Here is a 24,564-nt window from a genome sequence, read left to right as displayed (position 1 = left end):
CTAAAATTTCCAGGAGACTGTGTTGTTTTTTTTCTCAGCACAGTATTCAATTACAGATTTAATGCAATTATATAAAAAAAAATTTCTTCCATGAACTCCTGTTTCTAATTCAGGCTTTATTTCTAAGCATTTGTTTACCTTCATCTCTAAGTGTTTTCTTCTTTATGTGCTGAGTTCTCATAGGCTGCAAGCCGAAGCCTCTTATGGTCCGGTAGAACTAGAGGTAATCATTGTAGTAACTGATATCAAATATATGGATCATGTTTGCCTATTTCATATCATTAGATGATTATGGGAGTAAAAAATTAAATTTAAATCAGTTCTATCTAGGATTTTCCAGTCCACACCACACTGAGTGGTATTTACTCTGCACTGCTTTGTAGAACACTTTGATTTCTGGTAATGGTGTATTCAAGGTGGATTTTCTATGTTTCTTACTGTTTTAAGAGGTGAAAATTGTGGGGTGCCTGGGTGGAGCAACTGACTTCAGCTCAGGTCATGATCTCACAGTTCATGGGTTTGAGCCCCTTGTCAGACTTTGTGCTGACACCTCAGAGCCTGGAGCCTGCTTCAGATTCTGTGTCTCCCTCTCTCCCTTTTCCCTCCCCTGCTCATTCTCTCTCTCTCTCTCCTCTCTCTCTCTTAAAAATAAACATTAAAAAAATATTTTTTTAAAAAGAGGTGAAAATTGTGTACAAGGGGAAAATGTAAGTTTTTTTAAACTATTGTTGTTATCTAGAAGAAATTTGTTTTCTTCTCAGTAATACATGGAAAAAAACTTAGCTACTTCTGAGACTAGTTGTTGTGAAGTTAAATGCCATACCACCAATAATATAACATATGAAGTTTATAATGCAAATCAGATTTTTGTGTCTTCATAGCACATCCTAAGGATTTAAAGGCTCCTATATCTAAGAAATGGAAATAAGGTTAGTGCCAGAGTTGTTATTATTATAGGAATCAAATGACACAATGTATTAAAGTACTTTTAAAAACCAGGTTACGAAACTTTTTAAAAATGGACTGAGCCTGGGTGGCTCAGTCCATTGAGCATCCAACTCTTAATTTGAGCTCAGATCATGATCTCAAGGTTCATGAGTTGAAGCTCTGTGTCAGGCTCCCCACTAACAGCAAGGAGCCTGCTTGGTATTCTCTCTCTCCACTCCTCCCTCTCTCTCTGTCCCTTCTCTGCATGCACAGGTGTACCCTCTTTCACAATATCTCAAAATACATAAACTTAACATATATATTAATATATATTATAAATATAAATATAAATTATATATATATATGTATATATATAACCCCAGAGTTTCTGATTTGGTAGGTCCTGGGTGGAGGCTGAGAGTTTGCATCTCTAACATGGTGCTGATGCTGCTGGTCCAACAAATGTACCCTAAGAACCATTGCTGTAGGATATTTAAGAAACATAAAAGTGGTAAAAGCCCCAGATCTTGTCCCCTTTTTCCTCCCAACCTCATGGTGTTTGAAATACCCAGAGCCTGGTCTTTCTCCAGCCAACAGCCAAAGGAAGGGAGGATTCATCGGGAAAGAGCCCAGGATCACCCAACTGAATCCAAGTGCTCAAAACCAGCTTTGCCAAGAAGTCTAAGATGTAGGCTCTCATGGGCTCTTCTCTCCCATCCCCACAGGGCTCCCAATCACAGGGGAATGGCTGCCGAAAATCACTCTACAGTGACTGAGTTTATTCTCAGGGGATTGACAAATCGGCCAGAGCTCCAGCTCCCTCTCTTCCTCCTCTTCTTTGGGATCTACTTGGTCACCATCATAGGGAACCTGGGCATGTTCACACTGATTTGTCTCAATGCTCAGCTTCACACCCCCATGTACTACTTCCTCAGCAATCTGTCCCTTGTGGATCTCTGCTACTCCTCTGTCATTACCCCAAAAATGCTGGTGAACTTTGTGTCAGAGAAGAACATCATCTCCCATGCGGGGTGCATGTCACAGCTCTACTTCTTCGTTGTGTTTGTCGTTGCAGAGAGTTACATACTGACAGTGATGGCCTATGACCGCTATGTCGCCATCTATACCCCTTTGCTCTACAATGTCATCATGTCTCCTCAAGTGTGTTCCCTGCTGATGGTTGCGGCCTATGCCATGGCTTTCATTGGCGCAACAATAGACACTGGCCTGATGTTAAAACTGTCCTACTGTGAGTTCCTCATCAGTCATTACTTCTGTGACATCGTGCCCCTCATGAAGCTCTCCTGCTCTAGCACCTATCATATTGAGATGACAGTGTTCTTTTTGGCTGGATTCAACATCACAGTCACCAGCTTAACAGTCCTTGTTTCCTACGTCTTCATCCTCTCCAGCATCCTCCACATCAGCACCACACAGGGAAGGTCCAAAGCCTTCAGCACCTGCAGCTCTCACCTTGCAGCTGTGGGAATGTTCTATGGATCTACAGCGTTCATGTACTTAAAACCCTCCACGGCCAGTTCTGTGGCCAAGGAGAATGTGGCCTCCGTGTTCTACACCACGGTGATCCCCATGCTGAACCCCCTGATCTACAGCTTGAGGAATAAGGAGGTAAAGGCTGCCGTGCAGAAAACACTGAGGAGAAAACTTCAGATGCAAATGCCATGTAGAAAGCACTGAGGGGAAATAATGTTTTGAGGTAAATGTTATTCTTTTTCAATTTTAAAATTAAGTTGTGATACACAGGGAAGCCCTGTGAATGCTTGCCCGGCCACTATGGGAAGCATTAACTTGGGTACATAGTTGGATGAGTGCCTCCTCCCCTTCATCCTTCTTCATTCCCTCCCTCTCTGGACTCTCATTTCTGCTTGAAACCAAATCATTTCAGGTTCATATTTTCTTTCACTTGAAATCCATTTTCTCTCCTGAACCCTTTGGTAAACATTTACTAAAAATTTTAAACTTTCAGCTTTGAGGGACACCTGGGTGGCTCAGTCAGTTAAGCGTCTGACTTTTGGTTTTGGCTCAGGTCATGATCTCACTGTTTCTTGAGTTCGAGCCCCGCATCAGGCTCTGTGCTGACAGCGTGGAGCCTGCCTGGGTTTCTCTCTCTCCCTCTCTCCCTGCTGCTCTCCACCCACATTCTCTCTGTCTCTCTCAAAAATAAATAAATAAGCTTTAAAATAAAATAAAATAAAATAAAATAAAATAAAATAAAATAAAATAAAATACTAAAATGTCAGCACTGAGTTTGAAAGTCATCCATTATTTTATTACCTTCCCTACAGAAACTATTACTCAATCCAATTCTTCTTTTTTTGTGCCTGGGAGTATAGAAGGCAAAGAGAGGTGAATATGAAAGTCACCAAGAAGTGATATATAGCTCCTTCCTCATCCAGACTTCCTCCCCTGCCTTCACTCCTCTCTGCTTGTTCCCGCCCCAGAGCCTCTACACGACCCCTGTATGTAATTTCATAGTGACAATAAAAAAAACAAGACCCAGTCACATGTTTTGAGGTGCCTACTCTGAGCCATGCAACCCCCCTAACTGCTTTATATACATTATTACAATTACACCTCATAACATGTAGGTACTGTTGTTATCCTCATTTCACAGATATGGAAACTTGGTTTAGTAACGTGCTAAAGTCCCATCACTGGCAAACAAGCAACACTGAGATCCAAGTGTAAGTAACCCAGAGCCCACAGTCTTGGCTCTCATGCATTATCCCCAATGCCTTAGGCTGACACTCCATTTGAACAGCCTGTTAAGCCTGACCTATTTATGCTCTTCCGATTTCAAATACCTCCAAAAAAATAATTTCTCAGATCCGCACCTTTTATCACCTGTCCTAGCTTCTTTCCCTTTACAGACAACTCCTTCAAGGTGACTTAGGAAAGGTTACACCAACTTGACCCGGTTTGCTGGGCCCTTTTCTGGTTTTAGCACTGGAAGCCCTACACCTTGGGGAATCTCCCGGTCCCAGACAAAGCAGGATGATGGGTCACCCCAGGAGACACATCGCTGCAAATCTCTTGTCCTGCTGAAATGACCGATAGCTCTACTGTCAGCCTCACTCAGTAAATCCAGGGGCCTCGGGACAAAATTTCTCCCTGCGCCCCTTGCCTATGATGGAATTCAGGGTACAAGGGTTAGGCTCAGCAGCCTGATGTAGGGCAACAGATTTGTGGACAACCTCTTGTCCTTGAAAGCTATTTTTGGTATGCTATTGTATCAAGCAGTGGTTTATTATGGGAAACGGAAATAACTCGAATTTTCTCAAGCAGAAAGGACTATAATACAGGAAACTAGTCGCTAACAGATCTTTGAATGACTGGGGAAATGGGGAGGCCCTCAAGTGACTCTGCAAGACCTGAGCTAGAGGGTCCAGAAGCTCCTATTGGCCCTGCCACCATCACGACTGCCACGGTGAAGATTCCACTCACACTCATGATGGCCTCACCTGGGAACTTGTTAGAAATGTAAATTTTCAGGCCCTGGATAGGCTCCAGACCTGTAGAATTCATGGGCAGGCTCAGCAATCTGTGCTTTAATAAACCCTCAGGTGATTCTGAGACACCCTGAAGCGTGAGAACCTCGTGCCACCTTTCAAATGGTAACGAATTCACATCCCAGGGCTCCAGCTACCAGGGAACTGGGTATGAAACTTTGAGTCTTTAACCTGACTAGAATGAGGGCAGAATGGATATTGAAAGAGCCGTTCCCCCGGGCACATGGGTGGTTCAGTCGGTTAAGCCTCTGACTTCGGCTTGGGTCATGAGCTCACAGCTCATGAGTTCGATCCCCACATCAGGCTCTGTGCTGACAGCTCAGAGCCTGGAGCCTGCTTTGGATTCTGTATCTCCCTGTCTCTCTGTCCCTGCCCTGCTTGCCCTCTGTCTCCCTCTCTCTAAAACAAACATTAAAAGAAGAAGAAAGAGGGGCGCCTGGGTGGCGCAGTCGGTTGAGCGTCCGACTTCAGCCAGGTCACGATCTCGCGGTCCGTGAGTTCGAGCCCCGCATCAGGCTCTGGGCTGATGGCTCAGAGCCTGGAGCCTGTTTCCGATTCTGTGTCTCCCTCTCTCTCTGCCCCTCCCCCGTTCATGCTCTGTCTCTCTCTGTCCCAAAGATGAATAAATGTTGAAAAAAAAAAAAAATAAAATAAAAGAAGAAGAAAGAAAGAAAGAGCCATTCCCAAGTGGCTACCTACTTTTTCCTGACCTTTCTCCAAAGATGAGATCTCTACCACTATTGATCCCCTCTAGTCAGGAAAAAATGTAGGAAAATATTTGTTAGCTGAAGGTGAGAAGGTATAAGGCTAAATAAATTGGTGAATTTCCTATGAATTTCACTTCCGAGGATATTTGTTCAGCAAAGGACACAGCGGATAGAGCTAAAAGAAACAGCATGGAAGACGATATCTAACCAGCATATATTAGAAACAGGGGCAAACCAACAAGAAGAAAAACAGCAACAGAAAAAAAAATGGGCAAGGTGTATACAACAAACATTTTACAGATGAGAAAGCCTGAAGGGCCGCCAAGCATGTGAAAAGATGCTTAAACCAATTACTAATCCGAGAAGTGCAAATTAAAACAATGAGATATCTCTTTACACCCACCACTGGGTACGTAAACAGACTACAGCAGAGACTTGGCAGCAGTTAGAAGCAGAGGATTAGCTAGGAGCGATATAGCCTAGAGAGAGCTCCAGTGCTGTGCAGGGTATAAAGCACAGTATTACTTATGAATACAAAATTATATTCACATGAACCAGGGGAAAAAAAACACATTTAGACAGAAAAAAATAACATAAAATATACATTAAGTAGGTTAGAATGGCTACCCAGGGAGATAAGAGGCATGGAAATAGGGAGTGGGAAAACAGAAATAAAATTTCCTTTTTCTAGACTCACCACCCCCCACCAGATGCATACCAATCAACACGCCCAAGAAGGTCTAGATCAGAGCTGGCCACCAAACAGCTGACTGGGGGGTCAGGCAGGCCCACCCCTTAATATTTGTGAGGCCTGGAGAAAGGGCCTCTGAATATTTAGCAGTTAAAAAATCCAGCTAACAAAGTGTTAAATATTTTCTTCTTCCTACCTTGACAAATATACCTTCAAAACAAGCTAGAATGCCAAATTCAAATTTAGAAATCTCAGGATGCTAAGAGTTCTGTGCCAGAACAGTGATATTAAAGGAAGGCTCTGCCTGGCCCCCGGCCCCCTGCTCGTGGCCACAGCATGCTCTCTCCGCTTGCCACTGCTGGTGCTATCCCACTTCACAAGAGACCTCACACAGACACATCTATGGGTATCCGTGTGTCCCAACTCTGTCCATATCCCCTGCATGCAGCCATCCCTTGCTAACCCCTTTGGTCTAGGGATGAACAGCCAGCTATGTGGTCCGCTTTTAGGGGGCGGGCCTCGGGAAGAGCCTTATAAGCAGGTAAAGGGTATTTGAAATTGCATTGAAATCCTGGTATTCCCAAAAAAAAAAAAAAAGAAAAAGAAATCCTGGTATTCCCAAACTGAGAACAAGTCCAGAATGAGGTGCAGAGGCTCTGGCTGGACACATCCCCTTGGATCTGTTCAGCCATTGGGGAGGGGCACAGCCAGAGAAGGCCAAGGACTGAGCACTTCTCACAGAGTCTAAGAAGACTGCTGTGGAAGGAGGTGACCTTTGCCCATGTGTCTGCCCATAGCTGCTTCTCCTCTCCTGACTGGCAAGTCATACAGTTGAGCTAAGATATGTTTGTCCCTCATATTACACTTTACAAAGCACCTTTTTTTAAAAGTTTTTTTAATGTTTACTTATTTTTGAGAGAGAGAGGGAGACAAAGCGTGAGCAGAGGAGGGGCAGAGAGAGAAAGAGACAGAATCTGAACCAGGCTCCAGGCTCTGAGCTGTCAGCACAGAGCCTGATGCAGGGCTCAAACTCACAAGCTGTAAGATCATGACCTGAGCCAAAGTTGGACACTTAACTGACTGAGCCACCCAGGCACCCCCAAAGCATCTTTTTGTTTATAGTGAATTCAAATTTATATGCAGAAGACTATTCTTTATGAGAAAATCATATTAAGTTTGAGACTAATTTAATTTCAGCTTTCTCAGTGGTTTTTTTCCCTACATGTTATGGGTGTGGCATAGTGTTTTCTTAAAAAGAGATGAAGGTTATGTGAGTGCATAAGCTTCTTACTCATTTTTCATACTGTTAGAGACAGAAGGAATATTTATACATGCAACATTCTTTCTTGCGTGTCCTCTGAAAAGTATGTTCAGCCTATACCTCAAAGTGTGTCTTCCTTTTTTGCCTATAGTTAACAATACTGTATCATATACTTAAAAATTTGCTAAGATGGTAAACCTTATGCTGTGTCCTTATCACAAAAAAAATTATTTTTTTTTAACGTTTATTTGTTACGGAGAGACAGAGAGAGACAGAACATGGGCAGGGGAGGGGCAAAGAGAGAGCAAGACGCAGAATCTGAAGCAGCTCCAGGCTCTGAGCTGTTTGCACAGAGCCCGACGCAGGACTCGAACTCACAAAACGCGAGATCACGACCTGAGCCAAAGTCGGTCGCTTAACCAACTGAGCCACTCAGGCGTCCCCCCAAAAAAATTTTTTTTAATTTTTTTTAACGTTTATTTATTTTTGAAACAGAGAGAGACAGAGCATGAGCAGGGGAGGGGCAGAGAGAGAGGCAGACACAGAATCTGAAACAGGCTCCAGGCTCCAAGCTGTCAGCACAGAGACCGACGCGGGGCTCGAACTCAGGGACTGTGAGATCATGACCTGAGCCGAAGTCGGATGCTTAACTGACCAAGCCACCCAGGCACCCCCAAAAAAATTTTTTTAAATAGGGGACAGAAGGAAGCTTGTGGAGGTGATGTGTATGTTCATGGCATTAAATGTGGTGATGGTTTCATGGATGTATACTTATCCCCAAGCGCATCAAGTTGTATACATTAAATACATACAGCATTCTGTATGTCAATCACACCTCAATAAAATGTTTTTTAGATGGCACCTTAATGTTCAGTATCAATCAATACTTACCATCTTGTGAAATCATCTTATATACTGTTTACAAATAAGAAAAATAGGGCTAAGTGGGTGGTCTAAAGTGTGGAATAAACAAAGGCCACCAAATGAGAACCAGCAAAGGCTACTTATTCAGCGCTTGCCTTTGGTAGAGACTCATAAAGGGTCCAGGGAGTGAGAAGGAGGGAGATGTCTTCAGAGGTGCTCTAATTGGGGGCAGTTTGCATGGGGAAGCTGGAGACAGGCTAACTAGACACAGGGCTCCCTATGTGATTGGTTTGGGGAACATATTTGGCTTTCTGTGGTCCCAAGTTGGAACGGAGGCCAGAAATCAGTAAACCTGGCAGTCAACAACTGAATCCTGACCATTCTGGGCTGATCATTCCAGAGGCTGTGGTTTGGCTTCGCAGGCTGGTGCTGCAGAGATTGCAGGTAAGAAGTCTATTTTTACACATGGTCTGGCCATTATGTGTTTGTATATTCAGTTCCTCAAAAGTTACACCGCAAAAAAAAAAAAAAACAAAAACAAAAAACTAATACTATCATTCCTGGTCTTTTGACTGCAGCTTCGAAAGCTCATGCTTTTTGTACTTTTGTATCCTCCTATGCATTCCTGAGCTTTTTAGAAGGATCTAATGTGGTAGAAACAGCTTGGAAAATGTTCCAGGGTGAGGGTATGGAAAGTATGGTCTTTAGCATCAAATGCACAGCAGTTTTGGAAGAGGAACCACAGTCCAGAGCTAAAACCTTCACTGGGAGAAAGAATAAAATGCAGGTGTAATAATTCCAGAATCTTGGGGTTCCATTCTCATTCCAAACTGCAAAATTAGAGTCTTCGATACATTTAAGTAAATTCCACTCGACTCCCACACCAATTATGGAGGTTCGCTGGCCTGTAGCTTCCCTCTCTCTGTCACCATGCTGAAAATTCCTCATTTGTGAGAGTTTAGCACAAAGCAGTGGAGCTCCACCAGCTCAGGGACAGCTCAGGGTAAGCAGTCTGGCACCAGTCTCAGCTGAAGTTGGATCCTCCTCCGGCAAAGACTCTTGCAAGGTCCAGCCTTCCTCTAATTATCAGAGGCCTGGACAGTTAGAGAAGCATCTCTTGCTTCTAGCATAGATAACTGCTCAGCTACTGAAAGCTGTCCTGTCCTCACCCTGCCTATCCTGGGATCCCACCTGCTGCCTCTGCCTCCCCACCCCTCCCCACCCCTACTCTAGTGCTCAACAGTGTCTTGCTGCTTGTACACACAGCTGCAGGGCACATGCTCTTGGAAGCCCTGGTGCCCAACAGAGAGTCATGTTCATAGACTTGGGCTTCCTCCTGCCACTGATGTCCCTGGCCCAGGAGTTCCTCTCCAATGTGTTGTTGCCACTACATAATGCAGTGGGAGAGAGTCTCCGCCACCTTATTCCTGTCTTTGCATGGAATTCAGAATAAAACTGCTCCATGGGTGAAGCATACATTGACCAAGTTTCTTTACTGTGGGTTGGGCAGAAAATAATGAAACAAGCAGATGAAGCCTGTGCTTGGGCACCAGCGAATCAGGATACCGAAAAGATTTTAGAAACCATCTCCACAATTTTCCAATTAAAACAGGCTAGAAACTACTTTAATTTCAGAATCTATGTAATTTTTGTTTCATTTCAAATATTAAAATTATATTTTGAATTTCATGTGGATGAGGGAGAGTGGGCACCATAATTGTTTCGTGACCTAAGACCCCAATGTAATTGAAATAGGTCATTGATTGATAGATGAGTGGGTCTCAAACTGGAGCCTGCATCAGAATGACCTAGAAGGCTTAGGAAGACAAGGTGCAGGTCTGTACCCCAGAGCTTCTGATTTACTATCTCTGGGTGAGATTGAGAACCTGCATTTCTAAAAATTTTCCAGGTGATGCTGATGCTGCTAAGTTTGGGACCACATTTTGAGAAGCACTGTTTTAGTTAAAAGATACGTAAGCCACTTTATCAGTACATGATAGGCTTGTCAGCTTCACCAGAAAGTTCTTCAGCCTCCTTATTTAAGGTTGGGTTGGGATGGATAAGGAATGTGTCCATGAGACTGGCTGCCAACATTCTAAAAACCCAGAAGTGGAAAGAGCATCGAGGGTGTCACACCTTGGTACATAAGATATTGGTAATATTTCCATTTTACAGATAAAGTAAGCTGAGGTTAACAAAAGTGAAATAATTAGTTCCAACTTGGGGGTTAGTAAGAAGCAGAGCAAACATGCCAGTGCACATCTCAGAAGTATATCTCAAACGATCAAGCTCTTTCTTAAGACACCATGTCCTTATTTGTGTTAAGATTGGCGATTCATCTATAAAGCCACATGGGTCCAGAGTGAAAAACGATCACCTGGATGCTCAGAGAAATGCGAACCTTGTGGTGGCATCATACGGCACCAACTGCATGGGCTTAGTTGTCAGGCTGGCCTGAGTGCAAATTCTGATGCCTTCATTTACTGTCAAAACAAGAGATGCCTTGCTGGATTCTTCTCCTACAAAGAAAAGGTGTTGCCAGGGCCAATCACATAGGAGATACGTGGATTCTCATACATGAAACCAACAGTGTAAGAAGAGGGGCCTAGATGGAAAAAGGGAGAGGTCTTGACCTCCCTTCCTCAGTTTGGACTTTGAGAAGTAGACAGGTGCAAATGTGATCCTGAGTAGTGAGGGTAAAGGGTGGCCTCTGCCCTAGGAGCTGGGGTGTGGACACCTCTGTGGGACTCCCAAAGCTGACAATGATTAAATAACATCTCACAAGGTGTATTCTGTGGACCTGGTTCAAGCTTATTTCCCTTTTGTCATCCCCTAGCCTTTAGGACAGTCATAGTAGAACCCTCTGGCCTCGTCTCAAGATGCACCACGGAGCAGCCAGGTTGTGGTCATTTGTCTGGTGTTGAGGAGAAGTAGAGACGCTCTGAGGCCTGCATGCTGGTGGGTGGACATCACAGAGAAGGGACAGGGAAATATCCAGGACAGAGTCTCTTGGTCCAATCACCTCTCCCCCACCCTGAGAGTCAATCTCAGTTCCAAATTTGAATGTTCTGAGTTTATTTTAGGGAAAATGGCTTTTTTAATGGAAGATTCACCAAGTACACAGAAGTGACCTAGAGGCGCCTGAAAGAAAAACAAGTGAAAATAATTATTAAAGCATCCATTCATTAAATTGAAAAAAATATTTACTAGAACTATAAATATTTCTGGCTATATAAGCAGGGGGGAAAAAAACTCACTAGAGACACATAAAAATAGTGGATAGGCAATATTAAAGCAACCTGTCATTATATGGTATGATTTATGGGAAAGTAAGGAAAGTTGCTGTAAGAGCAAAGAAAAAACAAATTTAAGAAAGCAGAAATCTGATAGTGCTGGAGCCAGTGTTGACCTCGTGGTGTCCTTGGAGGCCAAGAACCTGGATTTTCACACAGGCGGAGCAAGAGATACAGCGAGGGGCACTGGCACGATGCAGACTGGGATTCGAGACCATGTCACCTCCTACCACACTCATAAACCCATGCTCAAAGAAAATGACACTTGAGTGAATGAACTAGAAGAAAACTGCCCCACACAGGCTGAGGGCAAGGACATGAGCTGGTGTCAGTCTTGGTTCTGGGTTGAACAGGGTAAAAAGGAAAACCCTCTCCCCTGAGAACCCTAACCACACCTGCACTCCCATGTGTATGGACCTTGAGTTCATGCTAAATCGATGAGTTGTAACACCTCCCACCAAACACTTATCATAAAAAGGCCCTAGATGTTATTAGGTGGAATTAGAAGTGTGGTAATGCTCCAACAGAAAGTACAGGGTTGGATGGAAGCATTAAATGGTGGAGCTGAATTGAATTTCCAAGGTCAGGGATAGCTTCTCTAAGGAAGTGAAATTTAGAGACCTGAAGGGTAGGGTGTGGTAGATATTCAGCTCCCCAGCACCAGAACCCCCTTCTCTGTCTGGAAAACTGTGCTGGTTTGAGTGTTGAAATCTCCCCAGTTGGTAGTGAGTAGGGCCAGACAATGCTTCCCAAATCTCTAAAAGGTACAGAGAGACCTCAGCCAATCAGATTCTCCCACTTAGGACTTTGCTTCCAGAGCAACCAGCTGTGATACGTAGTGGTAATGGGACCACTGGTAATGGCCAATGTCCAGTGTGACTTAAAGCAGCACATTCCTTACTTGTGGCTATAACTGATTCTAGCCACTGGGCTTCCCACGGATCCTAATTATTTCCTAAACTTGGTTCCTATGTTCTGTACAGTTTTGGGAGTTACCCCATACCTTTTCAATAAATGTCTTTCCTGCTGAAGTTCCCCAGAGTCAGACTGTTTCTTCCAGCTAAGAACCATCACTGGCTATAACAGAAGCTAACCAATTGGAACACCCAAGGGAAGGTAATGGGAAGGAGAGCATTCAGGCCTGGGAATAGCTCTCACATCCTGTAACTATTCATAGGCCCCTCCACCATTTTCCTGGTAGGGCGAAAACAGCCCTTCCCTCTTGCTTCCACACAATACTCAATGTGTATTTATACCTGTTTTTCCCTTCCAGGCTCTTTTTGTTGGTGGAGTAAAGGCAAATACATACATACATACATACATACATACATACATGCAGGCTGGATTCCAGAGATTATTATGGTTTCAGACAGTAACATCTTAAAGGAAGAGGGTAAGGGCAGTCTGTAGGCCATTTGTCTCACAAGAGCTTTATTTTAAAAAGATAAACTAATACTCTAATATGGCAAAACAGCTCTAAACACATTTGCTTGTAACCTAGATATCTATATATGTATTTGCTCAAAATTTACTGGGAAGCTTCTTAAAATAATTTAATATATCCCCCAAATTGTTTCCAAACTCAAATAAAGCTAATGACATCATTATTGTTTACATGGTTAGCATGTGGCATAGTTAGCATTATATTTTAAGTGAGCACTGTTTATAGTAGAGGTCTTTTATGTGACACTCACATGCACGCACATGCATGTACACACACACACACACACACACACACGCACAAACTTGTCTGTTGAGGTGCCTTATGTAATCAATACAAAGAGTAGCTCATTTCCTACTGTGTACAATTTATTTTATGATTTTATGTTTTCAATGATTATAGTTTGTAACATATGGCGCGCCTTCACTTTTATGACAGATAATTAACCATCCCTTTATTTTTTATACTCAATCTTCACTCAGAAATTGTGTCCTATTTCTTAACATCGTTACTATGGAAATACATGATTAAGTTTTATGATGTGCTAAGAACTCTTTGCTCACCATCCTAAATGATAAGTAGAAGGTCACCAGCAGAGGTTGGGAGAAGGATTTTCAGGTAGAGAAAGCAACATTAAAAAAAGACATAGTTGGGGCCCCTGGGTGGCTCAGGTAATTAATCATCCAACTTCGGTTCAGGTCATGATCTCAGGGTTCATGAGTTGGAGCCCTGCATCAGGCTTTCAGCTCTCAGCACAGAGCCCACTTCTGATCCTCTCTCCCTCTTTCCCTGCCCCTCCCCCACTCGCATGCCTGCTCTCTCGCTCACTGTCTCTCTCTCTCAAAGATAAATAAGCCTTTAAAAAAAAGACATGGGGGTACAGAAAATTCAAGTATATTTAGGGAAAGATAGATGATATGGCTAAATCAATGAGTGTACTGAAGAATAAGAAAAGAGTTTGGGGTAAGAGTGGTGCAATCACTGATCTTATGTGTCAGCTTGGTTGTATCATGTCAGAAGTATGGCTTTGTTATTATCTTTATATGGAGATCAAGTATATGGTTCAAGGAGATGCATTTGGATGTCAAATTGACAATGGGTGGACTATGACAGCTAATTTTATATGTCAGCTTGGCTAGGCTATAGTATCCAGTGGTTTGATCAAACACTCCTCTAGAAGTTGCTGTGGATGTGTTTTATAAATGGATTAACATTTATGATCATCTGACTCTCAGCAGGTTATCCTCCATAATGTGGGTGAGCCTCATCCAACCCGTTGAAGGCCTAAACAACAAAGAAATTTCCTGGAGAAGGAAGTTTGCCTCACAAATTTAACCTAGAATCCTGCCTGAGTTTCCAGCCTGCTGGTCTGCCCCATGAATTTGAGATTCAAAACCACAACTTCAACTCTTACCTGAATTCCAAGTTGCCAGCTTGCCCTACAAATTGTGGACTTGTCTGCTTCCACAATCACATAAGCAACTTCCTTAAAATAAATCTGTAGATAGATAGATAGATAGATCTTATGGATTCTGTTTCTCCAGAGAACTCTGACTGATACATGTGGTTACTGATAATTAATCCTCCTCGCCTCCACACTCTGGGCAGTGAAATGAGAAGGAAGACAAGAGGCACATAATACAAAATAAAGATCAGCCTAAATATTGATGAAGTTGATAGGACACACCATCACTGCTAGTCAATTGGAGCACCCAAGGGAAGGGAGTGGAGAGGAGAGCATTCAGGGCCAGGGAACAGCTCACACATCCTGTGACTGGTCAGAAGCCCCTCCACCATCTTGGTAGGGTAAAAACAGCACCTCCCTCTTGCTTCCACACAATACACAATGTGCATTTATACTTGCTTTCCCCTTCTAGGTTCTTTTTGTTGGTGTATTAAAGCAAAATCAAACAAGCAAACAACCAGGCCAGATTCCAGAGATTATTATGATTTCAGAGAGTAACATCTTTGAGGAAGAGGGTGAGGGAAGTCTGTAGGCCATTTGTCTCACAAAAGCTAAACTTAAAAAGCTAAACTAAGCACTTTAGAGCTGTAGCCTTAAAAGGACCCTCTAATTCCCTCCCTGCTTCCCCAGATTAACTTTACAAACCAGCAGAGTTTGTAGTAGTAGCTCTTCCCTGCAAAAAGAGGGCACTCTGAAGAGAATTAAACTCCTGTGAACAAGTCTGTCCTAAAAAGAGAAGGCTCAGGGCGCAGGGCCATGCTTCAGCTGTACTGTCTCCTAGCTTTTCTCTTGGGGATGAGTCAGGACAAAGGATGAGTCTTGGACAAAGAGAAAGGATTCCTCCCATTTTTCACCATCCTGGATCACAGAAGGAATAGGTATCCAGTTATACTGGATTCATCTACTATTGCCCAGAGCCAGTGGCCCACTCACAGATGGGGCAATCATCACAACCCACAGCAGGTTCCCTTCTTGTCACATCTTAAGGACTCCCTTATAAAGTTCCACTAAGTATAGTTCAATACTGTGATACTACTGAGACATACCTTTAATTTTTAAACTACCCCCAAGAAATAATTAAGAAATCTTAAGATACGGCCTTTTTAAAAGACTATTTCCTTGTTAGCCTAGCCATTTCTCTCCACTGGTCAGAGTTTGGATCTGTTTCTGGGAACCCACTTGCAATTTTGGGTAAATATACAAAGTATGTCTCAAGTCAAGACCAACCCAAAGAACTTCCAACCCAATTTGGGAGCTCTTTTGGGAGAGGAGCTCTTTGTCAGGGAGGGGAACAGAGAGATGTGCACCTGTCCTTTTTTTAAGTTTATTTACTTATTTGAGAGAGAGAAAGCATGACTGGGGTAGGGACAGAGAAAGAGGGAGAGAGAATTCCAAGCAGACTTCATGCTGACACAGCTCAGCGCCTGATGCGGGACTCGAACCCATGAACCATGAGATCATGACCTGAGCCGAAATCAAGAGTCAGAAACTTAACCAACTGAGCCACCCAGGTGCCTCTGTCAGTCTTAATCTTTAGCTTCCCTGTGTCCTTCCTTGTCCTGTGGGCTGGTAGGGCAGGCAAGTATACAAGACCTGAGTTCATGAATAGGATCCATAGGGCAAAGCAAATCTGATATTTGGTGAGGCAGGGAAAATAAAGAGTCCTAGCCATGGGGGAAGGAGGCATGGGAGCTAGAAAAGCAAAGGCAGGAAGGAATACTTGAAGCTAGGCCCTAATCATTTTCCTGCCTCCTTGTGATCTTTACATACATAGCAGGGCCACAAACAGTGGTTGGTAAAAAATAAAATAGTTCCCCGAGAAGGGACTAGTAAGAGACAAGGTTAGAGTCTAGGTCAAGGAAATTGAGGGCTTTCCCAGGAAACCATGACAATATCACTCAGAATCCCAGTAGAAAACAGCACACTCAAATTGGATGGTTTACCCTACACCCTAGCTCCAAGAGAATTTATGAAGAACATGAATGGTGAAGAAGTGGGGAACGGTGAAAAGGAAAGAAGAAGAAGAGAGAGTGACCAGTTTTAAATGTAACCTGTAGGTAGTGAGACTTTGACCTGCACCCACCAGAGATGGTACGTATGAATATAAAGTGAATGAAAACGTGAGATAAAGATACTGAGTCTGACAACTACAAAGTTATTGCCCATGACTATAAAACCCACCGACCACAACACAAGACCTAATTCAGGAGAGCTGGAGGAAGGGGCTATGACATATCTGTAAGAGTTGCTGCTGTTGTCATCATAAAACTTGGTCAGTCCAGGCCTCCTGGCCAAGCCATGGCTCTAGCAAACATTGTAACAGAGGAACCAAGCATGAGCAGGAAAGAATCTTTGAGAACACAGCCTCCATAGTGACCACAAGCCACTAGCATCAAAACACAGTGGTCACCAATGACAAAGGAACAAATAAAAAGATCTAAGCCTTACAGTTCACATAGGTGATGACAATTAATAAGTGCTATTATTTGGAATGAATTGAAAAATGAATAAAATAGATCTGTGAAGGATAAGCTAAAGATAAGAAAAAGGACAAGATGAAGGGGTATTGAGTGACTCACCACAGAGTGGTAAAGCCCTGGCTTCCCAAAGATCATGAAGTGAATGGCCTGCAGGTCTGGTCTATGCGTGAACCCAGCAGGGATCTAGCAATCATGGCTGAGCCATCCTCTTCTGGGCAGTGATCTCTTGGTTTAGAACCTTATTAGAGGTAGAGCCAGTTCCTTACCTTCAGAATTAGAATTTCTATCTCTGAGTCAAGAGAATGTCTAGTTTTCATGCAAAGGAAGAGGCGTGAGGTAGTAATGGCTATTCCTTTTTGTCCCTTCCCACACTTAAGTGTGCTCTCCCCTTATAAATTTATCTGCAGGTTTGAAGTGTTCACAGGTCCTCAGCCAGGCATATCTCCCGTCCATGTTGGGCTCCACTAGGCTGTGCAACAGCATCTCAGAGAGGTTGAGTAGCTGCCCATGCTAGTCAGAACTTGACCTTGAACCAGATTCAAACACTGAGACCTGGGAAGATTTCCTCCCTTGATTCACTTTCCCCACCCCAGATCCAAACAAGAGGAGAGGACAGATCCAAACCAAAATCCACATCCAAAACATTCCACTGTGGGACTCTAGGTTGGGAAGGCTACAAAGAGACATGGAATTCAGCCACTCTCCCAATGGTAACATCAGAGCTGGGTCCTACAGCCCCTTCTTTCCTGCTCCTAGCAGGGAAAACGCTCAGTTAATGGAAGAGGGGACAGTACTGAACCTAGACCCTTCTTTTCCCTATTATTCCAAGAAAAGAAGAGCCTAATCCCTTTCTTTCTATGTTATCCTGGCAGGAATTCTGAGCTAAAGACCATGATTTCTGATTAAGACTCTTCCCGTAGGTTTCTCTCCAAATGAAGGAGAAAAATATCCTTTGTCTGTATCACTGTGGCCATAAAATGGTATTTTAAAGAGTTTTATTTCACATGTAGATAAATCGGAGGCCTAAGTAGTAATCAAGAGGTGGCTCCCTCAAGTACTCTCCTAGATAATATAGAAAACAGGAAATCATGGCCTTTGAGATCACACATGAAGCACACTTTAACCCCTACTATGCACAATTTCACTTCAACCCTGGCACTGCTTATACCAAGAATAATGGAGGCAGGTGCCTACTCTATCCCCTCCTTTGTTTGGTCCTGGGGCCCAAGGTGAGTGCTATGTGGGAATCCCTACGTTGGCTCTCTATGAAGATGACCAAAATCCAGTAACACAATTTATAGATCTGGAAACTGAACAGGATTGGAACATTTTTCACATGACAAACTCTAGTGCTTGCTCTTTTACTTCTTAAAAGAAATATACATATATATTATATACAAATATATGTGTACTATTTATACTATATATATGTATATATATTCCCCCATTAAATAAATTATATGTGTGTATATAAAAATGTAAATATGTATATTTTATATAAGAATATATATACATATTTAAATACATATTTATATACACTTTTATATTTCCATTAAAAAGAGGTAGAAAGATGGCGTTGAAAAATCAACAAAGGCCTAAACATCTTCAGTATCAGTTCAGACTGGATGACTCCTTTAGCTACTGCCACCTGGTGGCAACATGCCTAAAATTCAAGAACAGGAATCAAAGATTGTGCTCAGGAGCTCCCTCTAGCCCAAGAAGACTTGACAATTAGACAAGTTCAGAAACGGATAGAAAACCCAGATTTTGATTTACGAGTACATCTGCACAAAAGGTGCACTGGGTAGTAGTAGGAGAAAGGCAAGGAATAACATAACATTTAAAAATGATCACCAGTCCTTGAATGTAGACAGAAATGGAAGGTGTAAGTATATATTGCTGTTTTAAAATTTTTTACAATAAAAGAGAGGGAAAGGGTACTGGAGGAACATTTTTAGTCTCATGAAGGTGTGCTTATGCTTGTACACTGAGAAAAAGAGTTAGTAGAAAGGACAATATTAAAGGCACAAGGAAGAAAATGGAATTTTCAAGATTTGAAATACCTGAGAGGGTATGATGGGGTGAGACCAAGAGCACATGAAAAGGCATTTTGCCAAATTCAATATGTTTAAATATATTGTGTTTAAATATAAAATTCACTCATTATGTTTAAATATAAAATAAATCGAAATTGATAGTTCTTTTTTTTTAATTTTTTTAATGTTTATTTATTTTTGAAAGAGAAAGACAGACCGTGAGCAGGGGAAGGACAGAGAGAGAGACACAGAATTTGAATCAGGCTCCAGGCTCTGAGCCATCAGCACAGAGCCTGACACAGAGTTCAAACTCACAAACCATGAGATCATGACCTGAGCCAAAGTCATACACTTAACCAACTGAGCCACCCAGGTGCCTGATAGATGGTTCTTAAGATGAATTGAAAACATTCTTCATGTAAAAATATTCATTGCTGTTATAAGCTGAATTGTGCCCCACATCCTCCAAATTCATGTTGAAGCCCTAATAACACTGTATTGGAAATATGACCTTTAAATAAGTAATTAAGTTACAGTGAAGCCATTAGGATGGGCCCTAATCCAACACCTAATTCAACTGGGTGTCCTTATAAAATAAGGAAATTTAGACACCAAGTGAGACACCAGGGATATATGCACACAGTGGGAAAACCATGTGAGGATACAGGGAGAGGGCAGCCATCTGCAAGCCAAGTAGAGAGGCCTTGGGAGAAACCAAACCTGCTAACACCTTGATCTTGATTTCTAGCCTCCAATCTGTGATGAAAAACATTTCTGTTATTTGTGCCACTCAGTCAATGGTATTTTGTTATGGCAACCCTAGCAAACTAATGCATTCCCATTAAAACCTAAACCAAGAAGAGAATGCCCACTACTATTTAATATTGTATACAAGGGGAAAGAAAATGGCATTAGACAAAAGAAAGGAATTAGGGGCAGAAGAATCAGAAAGGAAGAGGTAAAACCATCTATTTGTGCAGATGACTTTATTATATATCTGAAAACTTCAAAAGAATTAATGAAAGTTTGGGGCACCTGGCTGGCTCAGTCGGTTGGATGTCCAGCTTCGGCTCAGGTCATGATCTCCCCATTTGTGAGTTTGAGCCCCGCATCAGGCTCTAAGCTGACAGCTCAGAGCCTGGAGCCTGCTTTGGATTCTGAGTCTCCTTCTCTCTCTGCCCCTCCCTGCTCACACTCTGTCTCTCTCTGTCTCTCAAAATAAATGTAAAAAAATTTTTAAAAAAAGAAAGAAAAAATAATTAATGAAAGTTTACTAAAAAATGATACCAATAACATTGCAGGAGTAAAATCAGAAATCAACATAGTTCATATACAAACAGTAACCCTGGAACTTATAGATCTCATAATAAAAGAAAAATAAAGTTTCTAGGTAAAAATCCAACAAGAACCTTACAAAACCCACATGGCTAAAGATATAAACACACTTAGGACACAAATGAGATCTAACAAATAGGAAGACATTCCATGTTCTTGGATTGGAAGACTCAACCAAAATATATCAATTCTAAGTCTGTTTATAAATGTGACATGATCTCAATAAATATAGCCTCAGTTTTTTTTTCTGGAGAATACAAACTGATTATAAAGTTTATAAGAAAGAATAAATAAGCAAAAATATGGAAAATCCTGGGGGTGGGGAGACACACAATGTGTAAAAGCTAACCCTAACGTTATACAGAGACATTAAAAAGCTTCTATAATAGCACATAAAGAGAATGGTAAATGGATAGAAAAGAATATAAAACTTGCATATGGACTTGAGAACCGGTAGAAATTTAATATTTGATGAAGGTAGCATCTCAAGTCAGTAGGAAAAAGCTGAGTTTCCATTTTTTTAAATAGTGATGGTACAACTGGATAGCCATATGAACAATAATAAAATTAGATCCATTTCTCACACCACAAACAGTGGAAATTTCAAATGTACATATTTATATCTCAGACAAAAAGCTAAAGTCTGTAATATAAAGAGCTTCTAAAAATTGAGAATAAAAAAGACCTACAACCCAAGAGAAAATGGACAAAAGACGTGAATAGAGATTTCAAAGAAAATAGAAATATTAATTGCTTTTAAGCATATGAAAAGATGCTCGACTTTTCCCCTATGAGAAATGCACATTAAAAGTATACAGAAAAGATACTTTAAGACAAGATGAGGTTGCAACTTCCTCTTCCAACCATGAGGGAGTAATAGGGTTAAGACTTGCCCAATGCCTTAAATTAGGAAAATAGAATATCTGAAACAACTGCTTTCTAACATTGACAAAAAGCAGCAGAGGAATCTAGTTCCTGGAAAAGGGGGAAATAAATGTGATCACCCTCTCTTCCTGGAGGCAATTTCCAAACAGGGGTGCAGGGAAAGCAAAGCAAACAGAGCCTGGTACTGAGGAGACAGAGCCAGAACTGAGGAGACAGAGGCTGGCATCTGGGGAGCCCAAAAGAGCTAGAATCTGTGGAGCAGAATACTGGAGCAGAGGTTGCTTGCAAAGGGGAACTCCAGAAACCTGTATAAAGGTCTACATGAGATTCCCAGAGCTCATGCAGCCTGGAATCATTCGAATTCCTGCCAGACAGAGTGAAGAGACTTCAAAAAATACATGGGGCATACACTAGACTACTCTAGACGTACCTAGAAAAGCTTAAAAACACACGTTAAAAGAATTGGACTGGGGCACCTGGGTGGCTCAGTCGGTTGAGTGTCCGACTTCAGCTCAGGTCATGATCTCGCGGTCTGTGAGTTTGAGCCCCACGTCAGGCTCTGTGCTAACAGCTCAGAGCCTAGAGCCTGCTTCAGATTCTGTGTCTCCCTCTCTCTCTGCCCCTCTCCCACTCATGCTCTGTCTCTCTCTGTCAAAAATAAATAAACATTAAAAATTTAATAAATAAATAAATAAATAAATACAATAAAATGAAAGAATTGGACTGATTCTCAAGATACTTAAAAGCCTGCCAGAAGAAAGCCCAATGAACTTTAAAGAAATACAATAAAATTTAACACTCAGCAACATAAAATCTGTCATTTTTACATCCAATCAAAAATTACTAGGTATGGAAAAAGCAGCAAAATATGATCTATAACCAAGAGGAAAATAAGTTAACAGAAACAGCCCAGAAGTGACAGAGTTGATGGAATTGGCAGATAAGGACTTTACAATTAACTATTATAAATATATCAATGCTCAATAATTTAAAGAAAAAATGAACATGATGCTAAAAGAAACTGAAGATATAATAAAAACAAATGGAACATCTAGAACCTTAAAAATACATAATATCTGAAGAAAAATCACTCAATTGTATTCACATTAGAATGTGATGCTGCTGAAAAATACCAATGCACTTGAAGACATAGCAATAGAAAGTCTGTATATAGAAATACAGAAAGAAAAAAGACAGGCATAAAAATTAATAGAACCTCAGTAAACTTTAGAATGATAGCAAGCAGTCTAACATAGTTGTAATTTGAGTCCTAGCAAGAGAATGGGTGAGGGGTGGGGATATTTTGAAAAATAATGGCTGAAATTTTTCCAAATTAGATGAAAACTATATACCCATATATCCAAAAGGCTCAATTAATCTACAAGCAGAATAAACACAAATAAACCACACAAAGTTATATCATAATTAAATTGCTGAATATCAATCATAAAGAGAGCATTTTAAAAGCAGCCAAAGGAAAAAAAAAAAAAAGCATATTATAGATCTATACAGAGGAACAAAGATAAGAATGATTACAGATTTATCATCAGAAACAATGCCATCAAGAAGATAATGGAATGACATCTTAAAAGTGCAGAAAGAAAAAAATTATCAACCTAGAATTCTGTATTCAGTGGAAATATCTTTCAAAATTAAAGGTGAAATCAAGGTTTTCATACAAACAAAAGCTTAGGGATTCTATTGTCAGCTGACGGCACTAAAAGAAATGTTAGGGGAAATTCTGTAGGCAGAATTAAAAGTAATTTGGGGAGCCCCTGAAATTGTAAAAAGTAACCTTGTATATATAATATAAATATAAACTTGGAGAGCATTTAAAATTATAAATATGTGGATAAATATAAAATATCTTTTTTCTTAAATTTTTATACCCTTAAAAATAAAGCAAGGAAAAATTGCAATTTGAAGTGCGATGGTGAGGTTAGACCTCATTGTGAAGGTGATAATTGTACAAATACTTGAAAAAGACATGGCTGGAGTTGTACTTGGTAATAACAGCTACTCTAACGTTCTGTTGGGTAAACATAGCTCAATGAAACATCCCTCCCAGGCAATACATTTTTATCATGCATTTTAGTAACCATACCTTAATCCAAAGCACTGGCTTTAAGGGAGAAAATTTTAGATATAGAGTTTAGAGGAGCAAAAGACCTTTCTTGGAATGTTAAGAAATTATAAGTCATATGATGAAGGTACCTATACACACCCAATTCTGTTCTTAAACACCTAGCCCTATATGCTCTAAATTCCATTCCTTGTGTAATTGGCTTTAGGAAGGGATCTGATAAAACTCATTCTTTCAAGGACTGATAAAGTTGGTATGTGACTATCTGTACTCTACATTCCTTATTAGGTACACTTTTATTTTAATGAGGACAAACTTATTAGCCAAAAAATCTCAATATGAGGAAATTCAAGTCTCAGCAAGTTGGTGAGTTAGATATATTTTTGGTCACAGTTAAGGGCTGGAGTCCCCTTGGAGAAATTATATGAAATTACAACATAAACACCAAAACCCATCTTCTTCAAGGCCTGTTTATGTTGATGAGTATATGTACACACTTATCAACAATTGCTTATTTTTCTTTGTGACCCATATTCAACCAAGGTTCAGCAGTGCTGGTTGGTACTTTATCTATAGATTTTTGCTTAGAATTTTTCTACATCCTTCAGTATCATTAATAAATCCCAAGCTATCTCCTTAATCCCACTGCACAAAATTTACAAATAGCAAAAAACAATTCATTATCACAAAGTTCACATAAGCCCCATAAGGCAGACTCTCCTTGGGACTCTCGCACAAATAAGGCCTCAGGGGTTCATTAAAAGTTGAGTTTTCTCTAAGAACCTTTGAGGGCTCTTGCTTGGATGATGCAACCCCAGGGGAAGTTCTTTTGAGTTGATGCTTCGTCAGAGACTGTTGCCATGGAGGCATCATTTCAAATGCATCTCAAAGCTATTAGAGCCACCTGCTTTATTGTTTTTGTTTGATGTTATTTTTACCTTTTTGAGGTAAAATTCACCATTTAAACATATTAAGTGGCATATACTATGGTTTGTTGTATATTTGCAACCCTAAGCGGTCACTCCCTACTCTCATCTACCCTCAGCCCCTAATCTGCTTTCTGTCCCTATTGATTTGCCTAATTTGGTCATTTCATATAAATAGAATTGTACATATGTGGACTTTTATGTCTGTCTCCTTTCACTCAGTGTAATGATTTCAAGGTTCATCCGTATTGAAGCATGTGTCAATATTTCAATCTGTTTGTGTCTGAGTAATAGTCCATTGTATGAATATACTGCATTTCATTTATCTGTGCATCAGTTGATGGTCATTTGGGTTGTTCCCACTGTACAAATAATGTCACCCAAAGGTCAGTCAGAGGTGAGAACTTTGGGTCTTCTCAGGTCTTTTCTGAGCATGTGCCCAGCCCTGGGCATGCATGTGGACTTCTAGATTCCCCAGAATGTAGGAGAGCTTTTCAAAGCCCCTATTTCCCTAAACTTCTCTTTCCCTAGTCTTTCCTCCCAAGCTTTATGGCTCATCTATTGTTTGCCCCATTGTTTTCCCTTGCCCCAGGGGTCAGTGACTAATGACTTTGCCCTTAAACATTTTCCACACTTGTCC

At 41.2% G+C, this 24,564-nt stretch overlaps 2 protein-coding genes across 2 annotated transcripts in view; one reads left to right on the top strand and one right to left on the bottom strand.

Moving 5' to 3' along the window:
- SIAE (sialic acid acetylesterase) overlaps window positions 1–24,564 on the bottom strand; it is a 112,361-nt gene that overhangs the window by 9,541 nt on the left and 78,256 nt on the right. The gene's annotated exons all lie outside the window — the stretch shown is intronic.
- LOC147576886 (olfactory receptor 8A1-like) lies at window positions 1,672–10,754 on the top strand. The gene is made up of 2 exons (XM_086676434.1): window positions 1,672–2,581; window positions 10,678–10,754. The coding sequence occupies exons 1-2, from the start codon at window positions 1,672–1,674 to the stop codon at window positions 10,752–10,754; spliced, it is 987 nt and encodes a 328-aa protein (XP_086532560.1).

This window comes from Puma concolor, chromosome D1, assembly GCF_028749965.1.
Source record: "Puma concolor isolate L17-30 chromosome D1, mPumCon1.1.hap2, whole genome shotgun sequence".
NCBI lineage: Eukaryota > Metazoa > Chordata > Mammalia > Carnivora > Felidae > Puma > Puma concolor.
The sequence above is the reverse complement of the archived record's forward strand: the minus strand, read 5'-3'. Positions and strand labels throughout refer to the sequence as shown.

What these genes read in the sequence shown, in the direction of transcription:
- LOC147576886 (XM_086676434.1), top strand. Translation starts at nt 1,672, where the DNA reads ATGGCTGCCGAAAATCACTCTACAGTGACTGAGTTTATTCTCAGGGGA. An exon ending in GGCTGCCGTGCAGAAAACAC is followed by an intron (nt 2,582 to 10,677) that starts TGAGGAGAAAAC and finishes GAGTAGTGAGGG; the next exon opens with TAAAGGGTGGCCTCTGCCCT.